Genomic DNA, 23,387 nt, shown 5'->3' with positions numbered 1-23,387 from the left:
GACTTGCCAAAGGACATATTCAGTTTGGGAGTGCCCGGGGGATTGGGCCTGGCCGTCGCGGTGACCAGGAAGGAGGTGCTATCCTCGCGCAGCACATTGTCGATCTTGAGCAGCGAGTTCTTTTTAGTGTTGGACATCTAGAATGGTAAGGTGGGGTCACTATTAATATTAAGTCTTTTGATATTTAATAAATAAATAAATATTATAAAAAATAAATAAACCATATGATCTATTATATTATTTATGTATAATGCTATTACATACATATGTATATATGTACGTAAGAGTGAAATATTTTTAATTAGCTTACATAGGATTAAGGATTAGTTTTAGAAATGTTAGTAAAGTTTCGAGTTTATGGCAGCTTACCTGGCGTCCACCTGGAGCAATGACCTCGCCCTCGTGGAGCGAAATAGCCGGGCGTGATTGCCCAGCCACGCCCACTTGAAGACGCAGCACCTCATTGTCCACAATCTTGGGCACGGGAGCCCTATCCATCTTCAGGGCCTGATGCGATCACGTTTGGGTTTGGGTTTGCGCTTGTCGGGGTGGTGATGCTGTGATTCACCCGCAATCCTTGTAGCCGATCCGAGACCAACCGAGATCTTTACCTTCACTTGTATGATCGCCGGCGCAGGTGGTCCATTCTGCGGCAGAAACAAAAGAAAAGAAAGAAATCTGATTGCTTGATAAAGCTTGTGAAATGCATTAGGTGGCAACGCTGTCGAAGATCCGTTATTCGTAAACAGTTATATTCCAGTTATATTCCAGTGCAGGTGCGAGTGTCGAGTGTGAGGTGGTGAACTGAAGAGCATGGAGTCTGAGGAGGAAGACACGGTAGGAGTGGTCCTCGAAGACGTTTCCGAGGTGGTGAAGCGCTTCCTTGCCATAAAGAAGGCGCAAAAGGAGTTCCGCAACTTCGAGGAACTGGAATGCGAGGAACGAGGTATTGTATTTAACAGTTAAAAAAGTATTTTACCGTAATTAATTAATTATAATTATATATATACTTACAGAAAATGTCCCAGTATTTGCGCTGATGGCAAATGAGGACTTCGAAGTCACAGAGGATCACTCCTACTCTGCCGGGGTGGTGGATGGTGCCGGGATGGTGGATGGTGCCGGGGTGGTGGGTGGTGACAGGATGGTGGATATCCAGCCCATTTCGCTGAAGCATCTGGTTCCCTTCAAGGAAGGGCCAAATATTCCCAACTCGCAACGTAAGTTTGAAATAAATTGAGCTTAAAGCTAAGTTGTTCATAACCCATTTCATTAGACCTAAAAAAAATTGTGCTAGAAGCCATCGAGGCTGAACGGCGTTTGCCATTCCTCGCCCCGGGTCATCCCGATTGGCGGAGGGTTTTCGTCAAACTCGACCAAAACGCGTTGCGAGGACGAGGGCACCACTATTGGTGGCGCTGGATCAGTAAGTGGCGCTCCACTGCCGCAGTGGCTGCCAGAAAGGGACAGCCTGGCTCCAGCCTTGACGCAAAGATTCTGCAGTACTGGCAGGGACTCGACGAACCGGAAAGGTATTGTATTTTGTTTTTACCTAATATTATTAAATAAAGCTATACTTTCCCTTCCAGAATTCACGGATCAATTCCGCAGTCGTGCACCGGAACGGCAAGCTGCGGATGCCCGAAGCACATTTAATTTATTTTATTTTTTACTTTTATTATTTGTTTTGTTATGTTTTGTTTTGTTTTGATTTTTATTTAATTTTTACTTTTATTATTTTTGTTCTGAATTTCTGACTTTTTGTATAAGTATATTCTAGCCAAAATCCCATCTCTGATTTGTGGCATCACTGGCATCACTGGTGGATGTGTACGTAAGTAAATACACAAATAAGTAAAGTAAATTGGTTAATTTTAATTAAAAATAAAAAATATCAAAACGCCCTAATAGAGCCACCCCTCCCATTAGTGAATAAAATTGTCGCTGATAAAAAGTGAATAAAATTGTTGCATCGCGGGCGAAAGTGGGATCAAATGGACTCAGCACAGGAAGAGGACTCCTGCACGGATGTGTTTCTGGTGACGGCGAACGTTGGCAGCCTGTTCGAGGACGTACGTAGAGCCCAAAAACTAGATGGGCCATGGATTCACTGGGCTAGGAAGTATACATGTTTACGTACGGCCATACATACACGATGCGTAAATCGCATATTTATGTATGGACCCACTGACATAAATATGTGTATCCGAATCCGTGTCCCCAAACAAATTGGTATTCCGAGCGCCCGCCCCCCGATAATCGAATTTCCAATACATTTCGCAGCCCGAGAGGCTTCTGCATCTATGGCTCCACGAATTCCTCGCCAAGATATCGCACGTACAGCCCCGATTCCTGGCCCTCCACCTCCAGGAGGTGGGCGGCAAGACGTACGAGAAGTCCATGGAGTACGTCCAGGAGTTCATCAGGTGCCTCTGCGACGCCCCCGAAATGGGCGACTTCACCTGCGTACACATCTTCATGGACGAGGACTTCAAGTCAGCCGAGCATTTCACGGTGGGTTAATCGTGTTTCTAGGTCAATCGGGCGCGTCGAAAAATGATTGGGATGAGCTCAGGCATTTAAAGCGCCCATTGTTCAATGAGGGTATACCGAAAATATTTTAAAAATTGTAATTAACTCGCTGGGTTTAGTCATGATGCGATGACTCTTTTATTTCATTCATCAACAAACATCAAACTAAGTGGGAAAAATATTTTTGCATCATCTTTATTTTGTAAATATTTATTTATTTATATTTATGTATATTCCATTTTTAGGCCCTGGGAAGTCTATATTTTGTCCAAAAGGATGTCACTTCCTTGAAAATATGGAATTTCCTAACCCACAGTTGGGAAGAAAGTCTTCAAGATATACAAGATAAACATATCTATTCCGGAAATATTGAAACTATTGCCACCAAGGAAAAGTCCAAATTCCCTCAGCATTTCTTTCCGGAGGTAGGTTTTATAAATGTTACCAAGTATTATTATTAAATATTTAATTTTGTATCGTATTTGATTCAGTGTAAATGGTCCCGCAAAGGTTTTATGCGAACTCGATGGGAAATCAATGGCACAGTCATCGATCTAGTCAACATTCACTTATTCCACGATGCTTCCAACTTGGCAGCATGCGAAAATTTTCCCTCCGTCTATTGTAAAACTCGCAGAAGAGCCTTAGTACATACTATTGAAAGGTAACTTTTAATATGAATATCTAAAAATAATATTAACTTGAAACGCTTGAAAACAGGTTCCATTTGGACGAGCAGAATGGCACTGTGCCATTTTTCCTCTTTGGGGATTTTAATTTTAGATGTGACACTGAAGGCGTTGTGAAAGTAAGATTACTAGATGAATTATTAAACAGAAATTTAGTAAACATTTTTTAATAGGAATTAACTGAAAACTTGACCCCTCATCGCGTTCAAAATGTCAAGAATGAAAACGATAAGATCCATTATCGCAACTCAACTGGAAACAACGTACTTACCGTTGGAAAAAAAGAATTTAGTCATGCCGACCATCAACTCAAGTTCAAAGAAGACTGGGTAAGTTCTCCAAAATTTGTTCAACTAAATAAGATGACAAATATTTGCCCATTTTTAGCTAAAGAAATTTGACAGAGAACTGGAGCCACTTAAAGACGTCCTAGTCGAATATCCCATTAAGTTCGTCCCGTCGTATCCCTTCGAAGAAGACCCAGAAATGCCCACCGACTACATGTCCACTCGCTGTCCTGCTTGGTGCGACAGGATTCTTATGAGTCCCCAGGTCCATGAGATTATTCGCAGCGATGATTGGACATACGGAATGATCGGTGAAGCGGTCTGCATGGGCGACCACAAGGTAAGGTCGCCTAGAAACCATTCAATATTTCATTCCCCTTTTTAATAACTACAGGAGCGATCTAAAATTACTTACAAATCTCGATTGCCTTCCACCACTTTGCACCACTTTTGATAAATATTCTTGCTCTTCGCTATTAGAGGCTTCGTATTGTTTCCGAATGTCTTACACAAAAACCGGCTGTTTCTAATTCTGCTTCCATTCCTAACAACTCTGTTTTTCTACGGCATGGTGTCGCTTAGTCCACTTGTAGTGCGCTTACTATACCCTCTTAAAATGATCTTTAAACTATATAGAACTTAAACCAACCAGGTAAAATCACCACTTAACAATTTCAGATGAATCTGCAAGGATATTTTAAGGCTTCGGTGCATCGAAGTTAGTTTAAAGTTGTTAAATTTGTAGAATCAGCATACGGTTAGTCGAAATCATAGGAAACTCATATGTATATACCATTTTCGATGGTATCTCTTCCACTTCAATCGGTCTAATGAATATTATCTCTTCTTTTTTGTCATGTAGCCTGTTTACTTAACTGTCCGTCTTAAACCAAACAAAGGTACTTATAGATCTTGTGATTGCAACTACACGAATACTTACGCCAAACCCAACGACATCTCAACATCACCGCTGCCCGCATTCAAACTGAAATACTGTCCCTATTCAAATAAGCTCTTTGAGGATATAGCCACCGGTTCCAAGTTGTTGACCAACGAAACGGAGGCTCGCAATGTGTACAATTCCCTGAAAATCAATCAGGACGCGAACGAGGAGGCGAGCAAAACGACGACTGGCTCGAATTTCCCGAACATTAGTATTAACATAATTGATTCCGATAATATTTGCATGTGCCTGTGCGCCCATCTCTCTAGCAACAGTCTGCTGCAGTTTGACGACTGCCAGCGAACTGGCGAGGCCATTTGTCCCATGTGCCGGAACATAATCAAAAGGCAGCCGGCGGGGCATCGCTATAAGTTGCTCTCCAAGCGTCTGATGCTAACGCAGGATATCATTATAAACCGCATAGATACGCAGCACTTGAGCACCGACTCTGAGCGGCTGTACGAGGATCCCTACACGCCGGAGAGCACCGAGTCGCACTCTCCGTATCCGGAGGTCACTAGCTCCTGCACCTCCACCTCGAGCAGTTCGCGCAGTCCGCTGGAACGCAGATTGGCGCCGGATAGGCTGGCAGAGCAAAAGGCGGGCGATTCGGATATATCGCCCTGTCCCGAGGTGGCGATTTCGGTTGCGGAAAAACCCTCGCGGGGCACCGTAACTCCCGGCCAGCTGAAGTCACGGCTAGAGAACCTAAAGCGCTTATCCCTCAAAGACGAGGTCGAGGACGAGGACACAGTTGATGCGGCGGAAGCGGGTGATGTTGAACAAGTTGACGCTGTTGGCTCCCCAAGCGCTGCTGCTCCAAAGCGCCCAACAAAACGCAGTTCTAGTGTTACTCCTATGTGTTGTACTATCCACTAATTCCAGTTTTTTTTTCGTTATTTTGATTTATATTGAGTTGTTAAGAAAGTATTTTAAAACCAGCGATTAAAATACCGCTTGTTAAAACGCTATGCATTATTTTATACTTATTTTATGTAGTAAATTCCCCTCTATCTGCATGCAATTGAAACCCGTTTATTTACCAAAAAGAAATTACGGCTATGTTTAAGTCTTAGCTTCAATATTTTTATGTTATTTATGCAATTATCCTAAGTAATTGAAATCTCTAATCTTTGAAACTCACTTTTCTACATTAATATCGTCGTAATTTTGACCAAATGCTTTAAAAATCTTTGAATTTACGCTGTGTAAATATGTAATATATCGAGCGATTGTAGATTTAATTTGTAACTTCTGTGCATTTTAAGAGCCATATCGAAATCTCTTTAACCCATCTGATGTACTCTGTTCCTTTTCGCAGTAGCCGCGATCAGCTTAAGCCCGTGTATTTGAATCTGTGTTTTAAATATGTATATTGTTTATTGTGTTCGTCTTGTTTAAGAAAAAATAAATTACTTTTTTTACCTCACTTGTCTTCTTTTCTTTTAATTTGTATCTTATACTTTTTTTGGGCGAAAGCGCCAATCTTTTTCAGTTCATTTTTCCGCCTAACATCAGAGTTGCAAGCCGACCGAAATAGATGAAGAGTGCGGCTTGCAGCCCAGTTTTTAAGTACCCCAAAATCCTGTAATCTTATATTTGTATTCTTGTAGGCCCCGCGGATCCCACTGGTGCTTCCCAGTTGCCGGAGAGCCTTTCGAACTTGGTGAATCAGGCGCTGAACGACGACAGCCTGTGGATGGAGCAGTCCGTGGTGGACGATTCGAGTGCATCCGTAGCCAAATCGCGCTACATCTTGATGAAGAAGGGCACCACCAGTCCGTGCAAGGAAGCACCTGATGAAGATGCCGGGGCCTTGGACATCAAAAGCGACGGTCTGGAGAGCGAAAGTGCCATGCTGCTGAAGGAAACAACCGTCTAAAAGCTTCAGATCTTCTATCAACTGTAATGCCAGCTGAGCCAATAACTTGTACCGTGTGGTTTTGTGTTATATGTACCTGTTATGTTAAACGCGTCCAATACGAGCTATTTATTTGTCACACACCGCCAAGAGATGTGGAAAGCAGTCGCAGTAATAAATAATACATACGTGGTAGTTGCATTTATTTCGGAAAAACGTTCAAAAGATGAGGAAAATGAGGAAATCTAAACCACGCACGAATTAAGACTACGGGGGGCTGGGCGAACTATTCGATGAGTTTTTTGGCTTTGAAGTACCTGCGGAGGTACAGAACCTGCCACGTCGCCAAACCCAAAAGGCAGCACATACTAAAGATGCTGAAGAACAGGACGCGGCTGTTGGTTTTCTCTGTGGGAAGAATTAGATTTACAAATTAGATTAGTTATATAGGTATTTTGGTATAAAACATACCATTCGTATCGCGCATTTCCTCCTCCCGCTTGCGCATAAGAACAAAGTCCCGCACAATGGAGTCGGAAAGGTCCTCCAAACGCTTAAGATCAACTTCCAGGGGCTTCAGCTTGGAGGCCTCACCAATCTATTTAGGGGCAAAGAAATGCAAGTCATTTAGGAGATAAGATCTATGGGCTTGATGGGACTTACGCCTTCGTAGCTCTTGGTTTCCACACCCTTTTTCGTCTGCAGAGATACTTCCTGAACAATGCCGCGTTGGTCTGTGGAAAAAGGTGGGATAAATTTGGAAGATTAATTGATATGATCAGTTTGAGGATTTAAAATAATCTGATGATTCTATAGTATAGAAATTAAAATTAAATTTGATTTAAAAAAAATTCTTCTGATAGGTTTTGAACTCTTGTTTTTGTCATAAAAACTGAAATAATCTGACGTGTACGAAAGGTAATGAGCTTAACTAGGCTGGTAACTTACGTGCAGGTACTTTGGATATGAAGCAGATCTCGTAGGCGTCGTACACCTCGGACATGAAGCTGAATTTGCCCTTGGTGATGTGCTCCTTCTGCGACAGGATGTGTCCCTTGGTGTCGCGAGCCTGTTGGGGGAAAAGCCCGTGTTAAATCCATGGGAAAATACATATATGATATAAAGAAAACTCACTATGTAGTCGATGATCTGGCCGGGCACGTCGGAAACCTCGTACTCGCCCATCACCAGTTGGTTCGCCTGGATGTCCTCCTTGAGGCACTTCTGGGTGTTCGGCGTCAGCTTGAACATGACGGCGTGGCTGCCCCAGGCACAGGCCATCAGTAGGCACACGATGAAAGCCGCCCTCGCCATAGTTCGCAATTTAAATCCTATAAAATCTACGGCTGACAAGATGAGGTGGCTACTTGGTAGAGATGAGACGCAGGGCAATATCGATGGATCTATCGATGGCTCCGATTGTATTCCAGTTCCAACTAGTTCCAATTGTCAGCTCAAAAATGCTGCCAACAGGGGCGCTTTCGTCGCGAAATCAGTTCCCCCTTCCGCCACTTTGGCGCGATCGAATGTTAGATTTCACGGTTTTCTAACAGAAATGTTAAGATACAACGTTTTCTTACATTGGCAGAGCAGCGTCAGAGGACTAACAGTTCTGCCAATGTAAGAAAACGTTGTATCTTAACATTTCTGTTAAAAAGAGAGCACAACTAGAGCTGGGATGGTTAGCTATCGATGATTCCTGAACTGGGGCTGCAGTATTTTTTGCGGGATCGATAGGCAGGCGGTGAAAATGAAATTATGATTTTGTTCTTATTTAGGGAATAGTTCGCAATTTAAATCCTAAAAGATCTACGGCTGACAAGATGAGGTTGCTACTTGGTAGTGATGGGACATAAACGATGTTTACTCGAAGCTATCGATGTGTTCAGAACTTTGGCCACATTAATAATAGCCTATTTTATTTATTACGCATTTTTTGTTTTCCGCAATTCCATGACACATCGTGATCCTGTCCTTCATGTCCTCCATTTCCAGGCACTTTGACCTAAAGCCTAGTACTCAGTACGACGAAAACTGCTAGCTAAGCATAGGAGTAAGCGAGAGGCAAATAGGTAGCTAAAGCCCTTAGCCGGGGACTTTTTTCACCGCGGTACTCAGTTGAGCTAAGGAAATAGTAAGAAAATACCACTAAAATACTAGATTTAGCGGATGAATTCTGATGAACGCCTTTAGCCGCGGCCCAAAGAATAAAAAATTTGATCTTTGGCTGTGTTTGTGCAGAAGCGGTGTGCCAATAACATATTATAAATAGATTGAAAACCCCAAAAACCAATGGAAAACTGCCTATAGGAGTTGCAGCAATACATATCCTCATTCCAACAGCAAATTTAAAGCTTGCGACCTAGGTCGGCTAATCATTTTGTAATATTTCAAAATTGGCGCCAGTTAATTTGCTTGCTGAGAGTAAGACCATTCTACATGCATTGCGGATGAACTCCGAAAACTTCGGTCACCCTAAAATATTAATATTTTTCGACTAGTAAAACTCTTAGCCGAACTGAGTACTAGGCTTAAAGGTCTGTCTCTTTTTGGTGATTGCCGCAAAAAATACTAAATATACTAGATGAAACAGTTTGGGAGAGAAACCTCAGAGATTGACGGTGGAATGTATTGTAGGCAATAGGCACTGTGAATAGACTATAGTTTACCTAAAAGCACCGATTAATACGGGTAAAACTACCTTAAAATTCAAAAAATTTTAAAATTATTTTGAGAAGAAAATTTGAATTTTATGAGTTAAATTAAACATTTTTAAAATGCCCAATCGATAGGTTAGTGGTGTAGCCCTGATATGTTTGTAACTGGTATGTGGTGTTAAAAAATACCAAAGTTCAAAAAGTTTACAATTGATTTTTATTAAAAATAGATTTCAAAGAACACAATCTTTATTTCAGTTTTTCAAAAACCTTATATAATCACTTTCCCCCAATCTTCCCATTCAAACCGATAACCGTTACTCTAGTGTTGCAAACACCGCTTTTGTCTGCGCAACGCCGTCGCCAGGAATACGCGGCTCCGGAAGCGTTAAGAATTCTGCCAGTGTATTGGTTAATGTGCGTGTGGTGTCAGTGTATGTGGTTCTTTAAGTAAAAAATATATCGGAGTTTGTAAAAACTTTTAAGCAACAACTTCCGCCTGCCTTGTGTTTTTATATCATTTATTTTAAAAGGGGTAATATAGCGGCCAGCAGCGAACCGCATCGGCACCGCAGTACTAAGCCCTTTCCTATTTGCAGGCAAAAAGTGCAGCAAATGTCCGTGGATCAGGTAATTGTATTTTGCATACACACACATGTACATATGCCCGATTCGATTTATGTCGGGATTTCTGCAGGAAGATTTTTTGTGCTTAAATCGCCGTCTTTGTGTACACCGCAATGGTGGATATATAGTACATGCACGGCCATAAAGTTATTAACCTGCCGCGTTGTTTTTGTTTTCAGATGAAAATACCAGGAAACACAGGTATATAACCTACCACCACAGAGACAGGGAGCGTTTTCCCATAGACAGGAACTACTTTTCGACAATCCGACTTTCGATTTCTCGCTTTATGTGCGGTTTTAATGCAATTTTCTCTGTTTACCATGCCCCATAATGCAGCTAAATCGGTCGAGGAGCGCAATATACCATGGAGCCAGCAAGTCGATGAGGCCTCTTACGAAAATCTATCCTCTCCCACTCACGATGAAGTCGTCTCTGGTGAGTTCTTTGCCCCATAACTATAACTATAACCATCCTAACCTTTTCCAACGATTGCTATCCCCCGCAAGTCAATGAAAACTTCATGCAATTCCAATATCCGCCGTTTAACTTTAAGGAGAATTGCAACACTCCATGGAATAATATGAACAAGGGCCGAAAAGCGAACGCCAACCATGGTATGTATAGTTGTTTTCTCACCCAGTTCCCAGTTCCCGTGCTCATAGCCATCATCATAGTGTGCAATCGTTCTCGCTAACTGGTTTTTCGACTCTGCGAATATGCATAAAAGTCGGTGCATCGGGAAGTCGATTAGTCCGATTAGCTTCCGATTGGATTTCGTTGGGGGTTATACTTACTAACTGATTATATTAATATCGCATCATCAAAGATCGCCAGATCGAGATATGTGTCTACGGTCTACTGATTATAAATAGTTTAGTATACATTCAAGCGATCATTTCCGGGAAGCTAAATCCAAGTTTCTGGATTTTAAAAGGAATATTTGAAAAATATTTTAATTTATAGATATTTTATCCTCCCAAAATTTCGATCTATGTAGAACATTAAGTGTCCTTAAGCTACGTTCTACTGATTATAAATGGTTCAGTATACATTTAAGCGATCATTTTCGGGAAGCAAAAGCCTAGTTTCTGGATTTTTAAAATGAATATTTGAAAAATATTTATAAATATTTTATCCTCCCAAATTTTAATGTATGTAGAATAATAAGTGTCGTGATTATAAATAGTTTAGTATACATTCAAGCGATCAGTTTCGGGAAGCAAAAGCCTGGATTTTAAAGGGAACATTTGAAAAATAGTTTAATTTATAGATATTTTATCCTCCCAAATTTCGATGTATTAAGCTACGTTCTACTGATTATAAATTGTTCAGTATACATTCAAGCAATCACTTCCAGGAAGCAAAAGTGTGGATTTTAAAAAGAATATTTGAAAAATATTTTAATTTATAAATATTTTTTCCCAGCCATATAATTTATTTCTTCTAAAACAATATTTTCAACATCAGCTTACACTATTTACTATTAGCAAAGTTACTGCACACCAGTATCTGTGGGGTTTATAAATATTTTAGAATCATTACCTTCTATAAGAAGTCCATATTTGTTTCTGTATTTTAAAGGGAACATTTGAAAAATATTTTGATTTATAGATATTTTTTACCAGCCTAATAATTTATTAATTCTAAAACATTATTCTCAACATCAGCTTACATTATTTACTATTAGCAAAGTTACTGCACACCAGTATCTGTGGGGTTTATAAATATTTTAGAACCATTACCATCTATAAGAAATCCATTTTACCTTTGCTTTCAAGATGTCCTCAGCCCAATCCTCTGCAGCCATGTTCTTAATAGCCGTTGTCAAGACCTTTTGGAGGTTCTCCGCTTGCTTCTTGAAGATGTAGATTATTTCGTGGGTGGTGGCGTTCGGCTGCTGGGCGCACCAGCACTCCATGTTGGTAACGAGGCCCAAGGAGGCGTACGGGATGCCGGCCTCCTTGGCCAAAATGGCCTCGGGACAGAGGGTCATGCTCAGCAGATCGGCGCCCCACTTGCGGAACATGTTGTTTTCGGCCACCGTTGAGTAACGAGGTCCTTCGAGGGTCAAGACAGTGCCACTCGGCCGGGTGGGCATCTCCAGTTCCTGGGCGGCATTCAGAAGATGCTGCCTTGTGCGTTCGCAAAAGGCGGGATTCATGGGCACGTGGCAGACGCCCAAGGGACTGCCGACAGCTCCGTCGTAGAAGGTCTGCGACCGCCTACTCGTATAATCGATCACATCGTGTGGCACCACCAAATGTCCCGGCTGGAAGTTATCCCTCAGCGAGCTAAACGTGTTGGTCACCAGAATGTGGGTGCAGCCCATCTTGCGCATGGCCCACACATTGGCCCGGTAGTTAATGTTGCTCGGCATGATGTCGTGGTTTCGGCCATTTCGGGAGAGCAGCGACACATTCACGCCTTCTATCTGGCCATCGATGATCACATCCGATGGTTTTCCAAATGGCGTACACACCGCATATTCCATGCGCTCTGCCAAATAGATGGGCTTGTCCAGATTGGCCTCCCCAATTATGCCTATTTTTATGGGAATGGTGTCTTTTTCCAGGTCGCTGGTTACCTCTAAATCCCCCTCCATTAAAATCGTAAATTTGGATAATTTTTTCTAAAATGTGTTTGCCTAGACATGAAATTAAAAACGAAATGTAATTTCAAGTTGCCTTGCCTCCTTAAATTTGTAATAACGCATTTCTTATAATTAGACATCGGATTTCAGGTGAAATCGTTTTTTTTAAATATTATTTAAAGCCACATTTGATTGGTTAAACATTTTTTACGAAAACCCCAATTAAGTTTGGCCTAAATCTAATTATATCTTAATAAATAAAATTTGTAACCAATCAACTGTGGCTTTAAATCGTATTTTAAAAAAAACGATTTCACCTAAAATCCGATGTCAACTTATAATATTTTAAAAGTCAAGGTCCCTAAAGATGTATTATTGGAATTAAAAAGTAGTTTAAATTCTTTAACCTTTGAACAAGTTCCTTGTAATTTTATTTATTTATTATTTTAGATAGGAAACTGATTTATTGTTGTTCACAATATTTTTAGATTCATATAAAAGACATGGACATAGTATTCCCAACAACACACGACGCGAAGAGCACCAAGTAAATCCGTGGAATTCCAGAAAACCAGCAGCACAGGTATAATAGAATTATAAATTCTTAATAATATTAAATCTATTTTATTATATTATATATTCAAATATATTAACACATTTCCTATGCAATTCTTCAGTCGATTCGAAATGAGAACGACCACCCAAAGCTGGACAACAGAACAAGCGATGAAGCACAAAATCACGAAGTTGTCGCCGCTCCCAAGAAGACAACCTGGGCCTCAATTGCCTCCCAGCCGGCTAAACTAACATCCAGAGTGAGTAAACACCTTTGGCCTATCATATATCCTGTATTAAATTAAATTATTATGCTCGCAGGCAGCGTCCACCACTTCCAATAATAAGAAAAAGGGTCCCGGCATGCCGCCACCACCAATGGTTCCAGGAAAGCACAATCTAGATGTCAACGTATGGGACTTGCCGAACAATAAACCTCCTCCCGTACCTTCTCCTCCCTCGCCAATCGACTTGGGCTATTCCGACTTGAGCTCTGACTTTTCCATATCGCACGGCAACACAGCAGCAGCCGCGGCAGCAGCAGCAGCACCGCCATTGGGCGCCACACGAACCGAGAAGGTTCACAAGGACACGGAGAACTTCCAGAAGTACGAACACAAGGGACTGGGCAGCAACAATAATTTCAACAGGCCCAAAATCTCGCCCACGGGCCCCGTGCGCAGGAATCTGGGACCCCAGCAGCAGCCACCAGTCCAGCACCATGCAGCCCCTCGTCCAGCGACCAATGCAGGTCCACCATTTGGCCCGCCATCCAACAATAGGAGGCACGAGGGTGTGCCACATCCAAACAGCCGCAACCCAGAGCGAAACTACAACAGTTTCCGCAGCAGCGAATTTGAGAATGCATCATCTAAGTTCGGGGAGTACCGGGATGAGAACCAATCACGACCGGTGGAAGCCACCACATCTGTGACCGAGGAGGTGCCTGTCGATCCGCAGCTTCTGTTGGACGAATTAAAAGACAAAAACAATTACAACCCCAAGGTGGTGGACTTGAACAAGGCCACGGCAGCCAGGTAAACCAGATATATGTTTAAAATAATACAGGGTTCGTAAAATATTCCTCACAATCTGTCATTTTGCTTAAATATAATAATATCAACACAGGGCGGTGATATTTGTGAGCCAAGCAGGGCTGATGAATATTTTTCTGGTAAAAATCTCAACTGCTTTATACTGATTTTTCCTCGAAATATTCCTCTCATTTTTGACATTTTGTGAGGAAAAAATGAGGAAAATAAAAACGAAAAATGGCTACTAAGACCAAGTTTTATAAAAGTTTTTCTTTGTATTATCTAGACTCTAATAATCAAATTATATGTTTTTAAACACAGGTTACATTTTTTGCATCTTATGATCAAATACTTTATTTCTGCCCATTGAAATTGAACGCGCTTTTAAGTTGCCGGTGCTATTTGTCTTTGACTATATATATCACTCGTGAGGTATATTTATACCCTTGCAGAGGGTATTATGATTTCAGTCAGAAGTTTGCAACGCAGTGAAGGAGACGTTTCCGACCCCATAAAGTATATATATTCTTGATCAGCATCACTAGACGAGTCGATCTAGCCATGTCCGTCTGTCCGTCTGTCCGTCTGTCCGTCTGTCCGTCTGTCCGTCTGTCCGTCTGACCGTCTGTCCGTCTGTCCGTCTGTCCGTCTGTCTGTTTCTACGCAAACTAGTCTCTCAGTTTTTGAGCTATCGGGATGAAACTTTCCCAAAAGTCTTCTTTCTATTGCAGGTAGTATATATGTCGGAGCCGACCGGATCGGACAACTATATCTTATAGCTCCCATAGGAACAATCGGAAAAAAAAAACTTTAAAAAATTCTAACTTCGGTGTTTTTTGAAATATTACCTTCTACTTTTGGGGATGTTATTTTTTTAATATTTCTGAATTTCGAATTAATTATTTAAAAAATCGGACGACTATATCATATAGCTGCCATAGGAACGATCGGAAAATTAATGGAAAAGTAATAGGAAATAAATTCTAGCTTCTTTGGTTTTTATTGTATTATCTTCTACTCTAGGATATGACTCTTTTTAAATATTTCCGAATTTCAATTTTAATTTAATCAAAATCGGACCACTATATCATATAGCTGCCATAGGAACGATCGGAAAATTAATGGAAAAGTAATAGGAAATAAATTCTAGCTTCTTTGGTTTTTGTTGTATTATCTTCTACTCTAGGATATGACTCTTTTTAAATAATTCCGAATTTCAATTTTAATTTGATCAAAATCGGACGACTATATCATATAGCTGTCATAGGAACCATCGGAAAATTAATGATAAATATTAGAAAATTGAACATTTTTGCGATTTGTTAATTAATAGGAATGATCTGCAAGGGTATATAAGCTTCGGCTGGCCGAAGCTAGCTTCCTTTCTTGTTTTTCCTCACTTTTTCATCATTTTATTTTCCTCAGTCATGATGCATATTTTTCGATCAGTGTATACAATTTGTTTGTATCGTGATTGAAATATATTTATTTTCTTCACAGTCTTCACAGCCTTGTTTTTCAGGGATATTTAAAATAAGTGATGTTTACGAAGTTCGTAATACGAACCCTGAAATAATATTTAATACTTAATTAATATTAATTTTTCCTCCTGTAACGCCTCTCAGGTTCTTTGTCATCAAATCGTATTCCGAGGATGATATCCACCGCAGTATAAAGTACGAAATTTGGTGCTCGACCGACCACGGCAACAAGCGGCTGGACGACGCCTTCAAGGAGCGCCACAAAGAGGGCGGCAACATCATGCTGTTCTTCTCGGTGAACGGTTCGGGTCACTTTTGCGGAATGGCACAAATGATGACGGCCGTGGACTACAACTCAACGTCGAGCGTCTGGTCGCAGGACAAGTGGAGGGGCAAGTTCAAGGTGAAATGGATTTATGTGAAGGATGTGCCCAATGGCAAGCTGCGCCACATTCGACTGGAGAACAATGACAATAAGTCGGTGACGAACTCGCGCGACACCCAGGAAGTGCCCAACGACAAGGGCATCGAGGTGCTGCAGATCTTGCACTCGTACAACCACTCAACGTCCATCTTCGATGACTTCTTCCACTACGAAAAGAAGCAGGAGGAGGAGGTATCCTCCAAGCGTCCGCCGGCCATGCACCTGCCCGATGGCAACAACCAGCAGGTGCCGGCCCCCCTTGCCCGCAGTTTCAACCGCCAGGCGGACGACAAGGACAGGGATCGGGATGTCCGTGATGTCCGCGGCGGTGGCATGTCACAAAATAAGCACTTTAATGCTGGAGGAGGAGCCGGTTTCCGTAATCCAGGTCACAGGGGCGGCGGCCCCGGGTCGCACAGCAACTACAGCGAGTATCGTCGGGGCGGCGACTATCAGTTCAAGGACCGAGACGGCCCGGACTTTGACAGAGAAAATGACTTTGGATCGCACTACGGATCCAATAACCGAAAAAATGAATATCAACAGAACAATGCGAACAACAAGGCCAGGTTAAAAACCCCCCGTGATCGTGATTTCAGTACTGAACAAATTAAAATCGGCGTGCGCTTTAAGGTGGGTGGTTTGTCCGCCTTTCGATGATTTTTAATAATTAATTCCCTTGTTTCTCTTGCAGGACACCGACAAGGATAAAATGCGAAGCAATGAATATTCATAAACTTACTGAGCTGCGGTAGAATTCGTTTTTTAAATGATATTGAATGGACTCCCACAATCCGTTGAATTGCTTAGAGACGTTAAATTATAATTTTTAGATTTTTTAACCATTGCGTGTACAAGATAAAATCCCGATTCATGAAGAACATATAAATCAAATCGAGCATGTGGGAACTAGGATTAATGATTAAAATATGATAACATTTTTACGTAATTATTTATTACAATATTTATATAAATCTATTGACGCTCACATTGAACAGTTCATAAACAAATTAATGATCGATTTTGCCGATATATACAACATTTATAAACACCAAGGAGTCTGCTTCAGCCATTCCTTGTAGTTGCACTGTAACAATTTATACAACTTATTTGAATCTAAAGTGTACACGACTTATGTATGTATAATATAATTAAAGTAACCAATCCATCATTTACTCATTGACTAAATTACCAGCATCTCTTGATATAAATCCGCTATTTGATAAGAGATTGTTCAGAAATTCCCGTCAACGACAAGCATAAAATAGTATTTTCTAATTAATACTTACAAGCAAAGCAATATGGGCCGAATATTATTACTTTCACAGCGCTATCCAATAATTATACGTTAGTGGAAGACTGAAAAAGTATAATAAACACAAAAGTCATGTACGTAACAAAATTAAACCCTGCAAAAGATGCAAAAACATAAAGCGAACTCATACTCTAAAACGCAAAAGACTTATTTGATTAATACGCTATTATTTTTAGTTTAAGAGAAATGATAAAAATATGAAAAGTTTGGTCAAAATCAAAAGGAAGTTTTGAGGATGAGATTTGGTTAAGGGTTTTTAAAGAAAACAAAGTAATTTATTTGAAGGGTGAACGGTTTTAAAGATCAAATGTGAATTAATCTGGTAAGTAATTCGTTGAGGTTTAAGAATATTCAAATTTATCCGGTGAAGGATCGTCTAGAATGTTTTTCCGTTCCGAAAATTTCCCAGTTGGTCCACCATTTAAATTTAGCGGGCTCTTTTATGAGATAGTTATGCGATGTTTTTTCGGTGCAACTCTGAATTCCTATTGACTGTGAAAATTGGAACGATGACTACTAGAACAATTTAAATCATTGGCGGGAAAAAATTTTTAACTCATTGATTTTTGGCTCTTGTTAATTTTGTAGTAATTTCTTGGTAGCGGAAAAGCATTTGTTCTACGAACGAAAACATACTGCGATAAAATTTAACTATTTAAAAACAACGAAACTTCAGATACCCTTACCGTCAAAATAAAAACGTCAAATTTACTCACTTTTACATAACTTCATTTATTGTAGTTTACGAATTTCAATATATATAATTTATATTATAAGTAGAGTATATATGTATGTATTTTTTGTTTTGTAAAGCAGGAAGTTTTAGGATTCGCATGAGTCGCACCTTTGGTGCCCACAAAAATCGTACATTTTTCGTTTGCGTTTTTTTTTGTAGTTTTTCTTTACTATACATACAACATTTATGTACTTAAAATGAACACACACATTTAGCTATATAATGTATACATAATAATATTCAGTTACTTCATGTCTTCCAAAAGAGAGGTACTAACTTATTGAATAGAAACAAGTGAATCAAGAAAGCGAAAAGTAAAACACAAATTTTGTCTCCTTTAGGACAATGATAAAATAAAAATGGCACAAAAGTAAAGTTCCGCTGGGAAGGCCGCGAAATGCAGACGGGGATCGAGCGATCGAGCGGACTTAGGTGAAGCTGTACTGATTATCGACGGCCCGTCCGGTGCACTCGGCTCCCCCGCTGGATCCCGATCCGCCTCCGGTTCCTCCTCCGCTATTGTTGCCACCGTCGCTGGGATGCCGATTGCTGCCGGAGGATCCCGCCGCCGGATGATGGGCGGCGGCGGCCTGCAGGGAGGCGTTCGAGGCCCGCAGATGCGGCTGGTCCAGAAAATTCTGGCCCGCCGGCGGTGATCCGTGCACGGTTAGCGTTGTGGGGTCCAAATGGAAATAGACTTGCTCCGGAAAATAGACGTGTGTTGGCTCCTGTGGCAGTTCGATTTCATTTGTCTTTAGGCGAACACTCAGATTCATGGTAATCACTTCGTTGCACTGTTGATCGGGGAGATTGAAACAGGGGGCATTCATTAGTCGGGTTGGCTTTTTCGAGGCGGTCTGGGGGTGTGTGGTGAAACATGAAGCATGCGACAATCATAAATCATTCAAACTAAACACAGAAACTAAGTTAAATATGTAAATTACTTGACTTACTAGCAATGACCGTAAATAATCGTTATTTGAGATTTTTATTTTAAAAGGCCTACTGAGATTTCTACGAGTTTTAATCAACAATTTAACTGGTTTTTATGCACTTTATAGACATGAACAAAAAACAGTTAATTTGCTTTTCAGATTTGTTGATATTCATCTATTAAAACAAAATATCACAGTAGTCTTTTTAAAATAAAAATCTGAAATAACGATTATTTACTGTTCCTGCTTACTAGACTTTTAAGTGGAAATTAAATCAAATTACAATTTAGTATATGGATTTCAGAAGAAACTGTAGAGAATTTCAAACTTTAACTTTCTTTTAAATTAAAATAATTTGTTTTTAATTCCTATCCGCATTTATATTCAACTATACATTCATCAGTTCACAGTTCAAACCCCATCCCAGTTGCAATGAAATGATAAGAACTTAACAGAAATCAAAGTAAAATAAAAAACCATCACTGACACTGAATTGACTCCAAAATTTTGGCTATCTCACATGTCTCGGCGACGGATGGCCACCGCCAGCAGCTCCCGATGCAGCTCCTCCGGCCGCATTTGATGCCGCAGATGATCCCTGGCCATTATCGTAGCCATTTCCATTCCCATTTCCATTGCCGTTCGTCGACAGATCGTTTAGTTGTCCGGAATCATGTGCTCCTCCGCCACCCGTTGGATCATTCAGTCTGCTGTGCGTGTGCACCCATTCGGTGAGCGTGACATCCGAAGTGCCGCCCGATTCCAGGGGTATGGGATTGTGGCGGAAGTGCTCGAGCATCTCCTGGATCGAGGGGAACCACAGGTGCTGCACGCGGCACTGACCCTTCTCCGAGATGGTGAGCCGCAGATGCTTGGCTCTTCCCTGGAAATTGAACGTCAGCACGAACTCGCCGCGTCGCGTTTCGCTCTGTCGCACTAAGAAGTATCCATGTCCCGCTGCATCCGAGTGGAGAACCATGCGGGCAGCTTCCGAACGCGTCAGTGTGCCGTGGAACCAGGGAAACACGCTCATCTCAGCCGTCAAGTCGGCCACATCCGCATCGTTTTCGGTGCCCTCGATGCCATCAAAGTTGCTCGAGGCCGACAGCCGCTGTTCACCACGATGCGGCCGTACTGGTATATCCGGTGGACCGGAGGGCGGTGTGGTGCCCAGTTCGTTGATGACATTCAATTCGCTGGCCGAAATGGCGCCTCCCTGACCCAAAGCGCTATCTGCGGATAGGGAAGTGGCCAGGGGAGCTCCTCCACCCACCAGATTGCCATTTGAGCCACCCTGCTGCTGGTACTGCGGATTCTGTATGCCCCCAATGGGATTTGGATTCGGATTGGCATTCGAATTGGGACTGGGATTTGTGGGCGATGTTTGCATGGCGGACGCCATCACGCCATCCGATTCGATCATCGGCTGCTGCGTGGGCGGCGTTCGCATGCAGTAGCGTATAGTGGCCAGCCAGCTGCGCATCTCCTCGGCACTTTCCGCCTCGATCACGTACTCCATGTTGTTGTCCGCCTTGAGGACGAACGTATTCAGCCTGTCGGGCATTTCCAGCGCTGTCGTTTCGCGTGCCTCGGAGATGAGGAAACAGAAGACGCCACTGCGCGGCTTCGTCGCCTTGTGGGGTGTGTAGAACTCGAGCATGTAGCCGCCAACGGCCTTGACCAACACCAGTCGGCATTTCTCCCACTTCTGCGAGCCCGTCGGCTGGTCGAGACTCTCCGGCGTCAGGTTGTTCACCGTGCCCTCCTTGCGGCACTCGACCACGATCTTGGCCAGCTTCGTCTTGCTCTGCTTGCCGCTCCCACCGCTGCCGTCCACGTCGTCCGAGTTCTTGTGGAAGAAGGCCTGCAGCAGAGAGATCTTGGACAGTTAAAACGGGGTGGAAACAATATAGCCGGTGTGTGGCCGACTATCAAACATCCTGGTATTCAAAATATAAGTCTTGTAATTTTAGCAGATAAAATATGCTTTAACTGAAGTTAACACTAATCAAAAATATGCACAGAATGCAAAGAATGCTAAAGTGAATGTTCTTATCTGCACACTTGAACTTCGTGATTTCACGCGTAATAATTATCTCATCGACATTCTAAAGTTGATTGTGATTATGGCTGTTAAATCGGACAAGACATGTTTTTAATAAAAAGTATTATTGATATACCTTTCTGAAGGTCCCAGTCATAAATCCATAATTTTAAATAATTCTTCTATTTATGAAACAAATCAATTGAACTTGAATACCAGGTGTTACCAGACAATAATCAAAAATCGAGGTAGATATCTAGAGCAGAATATTCCCTGTGATTTTAGAAACTCAGAATAATCTCCTTGAACCTAATAAGTAAACTTTCTACCACCCAACTCACCTTTCCCTTGCGCAGTCCTTTGAATGAGAGCCGTCTTAGCAGAGACTTTGAAAGCAGTCGCGGTCCCTCGTGCTCCTCCTCGAAGTCCAGTGATCCCACGCCCGATTTGAGGGTACTTCTCCGTTTGAAGAACTCCGTGTCGTAGTGGGCCGAAAAGGACTCGACGAATTTCTGGGAAAAGCTGCGATGCTGAATGTTCCTGGCCTCCTCCGGCGGCAAATTGCCATTGATGTATGTGATGCAGGCCTTGGCGAAATCCGAGGCAGCCACTCGGGCATGTCGTTCGCAGAATTCCTCCCAGCTGGTTCCTCCGTAGGCGTACGAGGAGACTCCCATGGCGTTGCCCGTGCCAATTGGTGCGGGTATCAGGTCGCTTCCACCGGCAATCGCTGCTGCTGCCGCTGCGGCGGAGGATGAGGTTCCCAGGCTGTGGTGACTGCTGGCCGACGTGGGTCCAATGTATCCGCCTGCGCTAAAGGCGCTCGAATTGGCCCCCGTGCTGTTGCCACCCATTTGGCCAGGTGCTGGTTGCCAATCCCTCTGCTCCTGCTGCCTCTGCCGGTTCAGGTTCAGTTTGCCACACGAGTTACCCAGCTGGAGTCCGTTTCAAAAGAGCTGAAAGGGTGACAAAACAAAGCTGTTGCGGTTTAGTCATTCGAGGTTCTTGGAATTAAAAGACAGGCCCATATCTCCTTGCAGCATTCCTGAAAACAAAATCGCTTTTTGACGGGTGTTTTGAAAATTAATAATACTCATCTGTCTGCACAAAATAATTAAATTATGATAGAAATTATCTGTTTTCAATTGGACTTATCAGTTTCAGATAATATGAAGGTTTTTTATTATATTTATAAGTGAGATGGATTTTAAAATAATCTAGTTTAAAGTTTGAAATTATCAAAAAATTTATTATTCAAAAGGTACCACAATAAATAGTCATACATTATTATTAAAAATATTATTCGGTTTTTTTTCTGATTAACCACAATTTATTATCATTTTATTTATCTTTCCCATTTCCGATCTAAATTTAATGAGGGATCATGAGCGTTTGTTGGCTTCGAGTCTCTGACTCAGAGGATTAAAGTTTGCAAAGAATTGGGGGAAGTTTCTCGGTTGTTTCGAGGTTTTTATTGTAATAGACTTGATAAGATTATAGTGGTAAACAAATTAATTAATTCTTCTCCCTTGCAATCACAAAATTCTCTTTTTCAAAGAATAATATGACTTTGAATACTATTAATTTCACAATTTTTAAAAATATTACACAATTCTATAGTTTAAACTTAAAAGGAAAAACTACGATTTTAAAAGCTGTAAGTTCTGATAATAAATTTCTTTGTGGTGATAAGAATTTAGTACCTATACTTTGGTATTGTTTATTATTAAGGCAGTATGCTAAGAAAAGTTTACTGTTGCTTTAAATATGTATGTTTTAGTGTTTTGCTATTAAGTTATATATTTTTATTTTTTATTTATTTATAAAAATGCGCTGTTTGTATTATATATGTAACATAATGAACATTGCCCAGACGCAACAACATTCATCTGCGTTTGTACATATATGTTTGCCTTTATGTAACGAACATTTACGCATGTTTGCACATTACATTAAGTAACGCGCATTTTCGGTGCCACAATTAATCCTTTTTCTCGGCAATTAAAAACAAAACGAAAACAAACTTGCGGCGTAGCCCACACACACACGAATACAAATACAAAAGCAAACACACACACAACTGCGCGGTGGTGAAAAATTTCCCACAGGAATTTCCACGCCTACGTCACATCGCAATATGCGCGTGGAAAATGCTCACAATACTACCACCCACATAGCTTTGAATTAACTATTTAGCGCTTGAAAATAACTCACTTTGCGGCTTAACTATCTTCTAAATGCACGGCATCTTTTTAACTTTTATTTTTCTACACAAATTGAACGCTGTCTCGCTCGCACACACACACACGCACGCACATCCGCTCAAAATATTCTTTTGCGTCGTGTTGTTGTTGTTGTTGCGGTCAAAAGGAGAAGTTAATTAACAACTGAAATGCACATACACTGGGTCGCGTTTAATGTGCTACCATCGGCTGAAAGTTCCGTTTAGGTTACCGCCTTTTTGCAATATTATTTTTCACTGATTTGTTTGTGTTTTTTGCGATTTAATTTAACGAAAAAACCTGCGAAAAAGCAACTGCAAAACGTCCTAAAATTGGATGTGGTATTTTTGGTAGTATATAAATACCGGAAAATCCCGACTTAAATCGATTAACATTGCTGCACTATCGATACTTAAAGAATCGTTGATTCGCTGGAGGGTGTTCCTGCTAAA

At 41.4% G+C, this 23,387-nt stretch overlaps 6 protein-coding genes across 14 annotated transcripts; 3 read left to right on the top strand and 3 right to left on the bottom strand.

Annotated features, from left to right (window-relative positions):
- Positions 1–791: 791 nt before the first annotated feature.
- On the top strand, positions 792–1,298 carry LOC138913333 (uncharacterized). Its single transcript, XM_070216661.1, has 2 exons — positions 792–946; positions 1,017–1,298. Exons 1-2 carry the CDS (start codon positions 814–816, stop codon positions 1,238–1,240), a joined length of 357 nt encoding a protein of 118 aa, XP_070072762.1. The 5' UTR covers positions 792–813; the 3' UTR covers positions 1,241–1,298.
- A 476-nt stretch (positions 1,299–1,774) lies between these two features.
- Positions 1,775–6,517, top strand: 5PtaseI (inositol polyphosphate-5-phosphatase A). 5 transcript variants are annotated; one of them, XM_017149808.3, is made up of 10 exons: positions 1,777–1,834; positions 1,912–2,072; positions 2,284–2,514; positions 2,778–2,957; positions 3,024–3,196; positions 3,253–3,340; positions 3,395–3,550; positions 3,609–3,848; positions 4,371–4,407; positions 6,065–6,517. In XM_017149808.3, exons 2-10 carry the CDS (start codon positions 1,995–1,997, stop codon positions 6,331–6,333), a joined length of 1,452 nt encoding a protein of 483 aa, XP_017005297.2. In that variant the 5' UTR covers positions 1,777–1,834; positions 1,912–1,994; the 3' UTR covers positions 6,334–6,517. The 5 variants fall into 5 exon arrangements, with proteins under 5 accessions (XP_044251533.1, XP_017005297.2, XP_017005298.2 ...); XM_044395598.2 differs by lacking the exon at positions 6,065–6,517 and having other exon boundaries at positions 1,775–1,834; positions 4,371–5,880; XM_017149809.3 differs by lacking the exon at positions 4,371–4,407 and having other exon boundaries at positions 1,779–1,834; positions 6,065–6,266.
- On the bottom strand, positions 6,499–7,700 carry bai (Transmembrane emp24 domain-containing protein bai). The gene is made up of 5 exons (XM_017149811.3): positions 7,447–7,700; positions 7,261–7,381; positions 6,976–7,046; positions 6,784–6,910; positions 6,499–6,720 (listed from the first exon to the last, which is right to left on the bottom strand). The coding sequence occupies exons 1-5, from the start codon at positions 7,624–7,626 to the stop codon at positions 6,599–6,601; spliced, it is 621 nt and encodes a 206-aa protein (XP_017005300.2). The 5' UTR covers positions 7,627–7,700; the 3' UTR covers positions 6,499–6,598.
- Positions 7,701–9,357: 1,657 nt separating this feature from the next.
- On the top strand, positions 9,358–16,871 carry Ythdf (YTH domain-containing family protein). The gene is made up of 10 exons (XM_017149788.3): positions 9,358–9,504; positions 9,569–9,599; positions 9,776–9,797; positions 9,936–10,034; positions 10,106–10,213; positions 12,678–12,772; positions 12,867–13,004; positions 13,066–13,781; positions 15,404–16,316; positions 16,378–16,871. The coding sequence occupies exons 2-10, from the start codon at positions 9,585–9,587 to the stop codon at positions 16,417–16,419; spliced, it is 2,148 nt and encodes a 715-aa protein (XP_017005277.2). The 5' UTR covers positions 9,358–9,504; positions 9,569–9,584; the 3' UTR covers positions 16,420–16,871.
- LOC108062922 (purine nucleoside phosphorylase) lies at positions 11,212–12,256 on the bottom strand. Its single transcript, XM_017149789.3, has 2 exons — positions 11,365–12,256; positions 11,212–11,308 (listed from the first exon to the last, which is right to left on the bottom strand). Exons 1-2 carry the CDS (start codon positions 12,199–12,201, stop codon positions 11,273–11,275), a joined length of 873 nt encoding a protein of 290 aa, XP_017005278.1. The 5' UTR covers positions 12,202–12,256; the 3' UTR covers positions 11,212–11,272.
- Positions 16,872–17,705: 834 nt separating the features above from the next.
- On the bottom strand, positions 17,706–23,284 carry Lnk (SH2B adapter-like protein Lnk). Of its 5 annotated transcripts, none has more exons than XM_017149782.3 (4): positions 22,928–23,284; positions 21,055–21,669; positions 19,190–20,548; positions 17,706–18,528 (listed from the first exon to the last, which is right to left on the bottom strand). In XM_017149782.3, the coding sequence occupies exons 2-4, from the start codon at positions 21,565–21,567 to the stop codon at positions 18,163–18,165; spliced, it is 2,238 nt and encodes a 745-aa protein (XP_017005271.2). In that variant the 5' UTR covers positions 21,568–21,669; positions 22,928–23,284; the 3' UTR covers positions 17,706–18,162. The 5 variants fall into 5 exon arrangements, with proteins under 5 accessions (XP_017005271.2, XP_017005273.2, XP_017005272.2 ...); XM_017149784.3 differs by having other exon boundaries at positions 19,190–20,533; XM_017149783.3 differs by having other exon boundaries at positions 23,116–23,284.
- Between the last annotated feature and the right edge of the window lie 103 nt (positions 23,285–23,387).

This window comes from Drosophila takahashii, chromosome 3R (assembly GCF_030179915.1).
Source record: "Drosophila takahashii strain IR98-3 E-12201 chromosome 3R, DtakHiC1v2, whole genome shotgun sequence".
Lineage (NCBI taxonomy): Eukaryota > Metazoa > Arthropoda > Insecta > Diptera > Drosophilidae > Drosophila > Drosophila takahashii.
The sequence above is the reverse complement of the archived record's forward strand: the minus strand, read 5'-3'. Positions and strand labels throughout refer to the sequence as shown.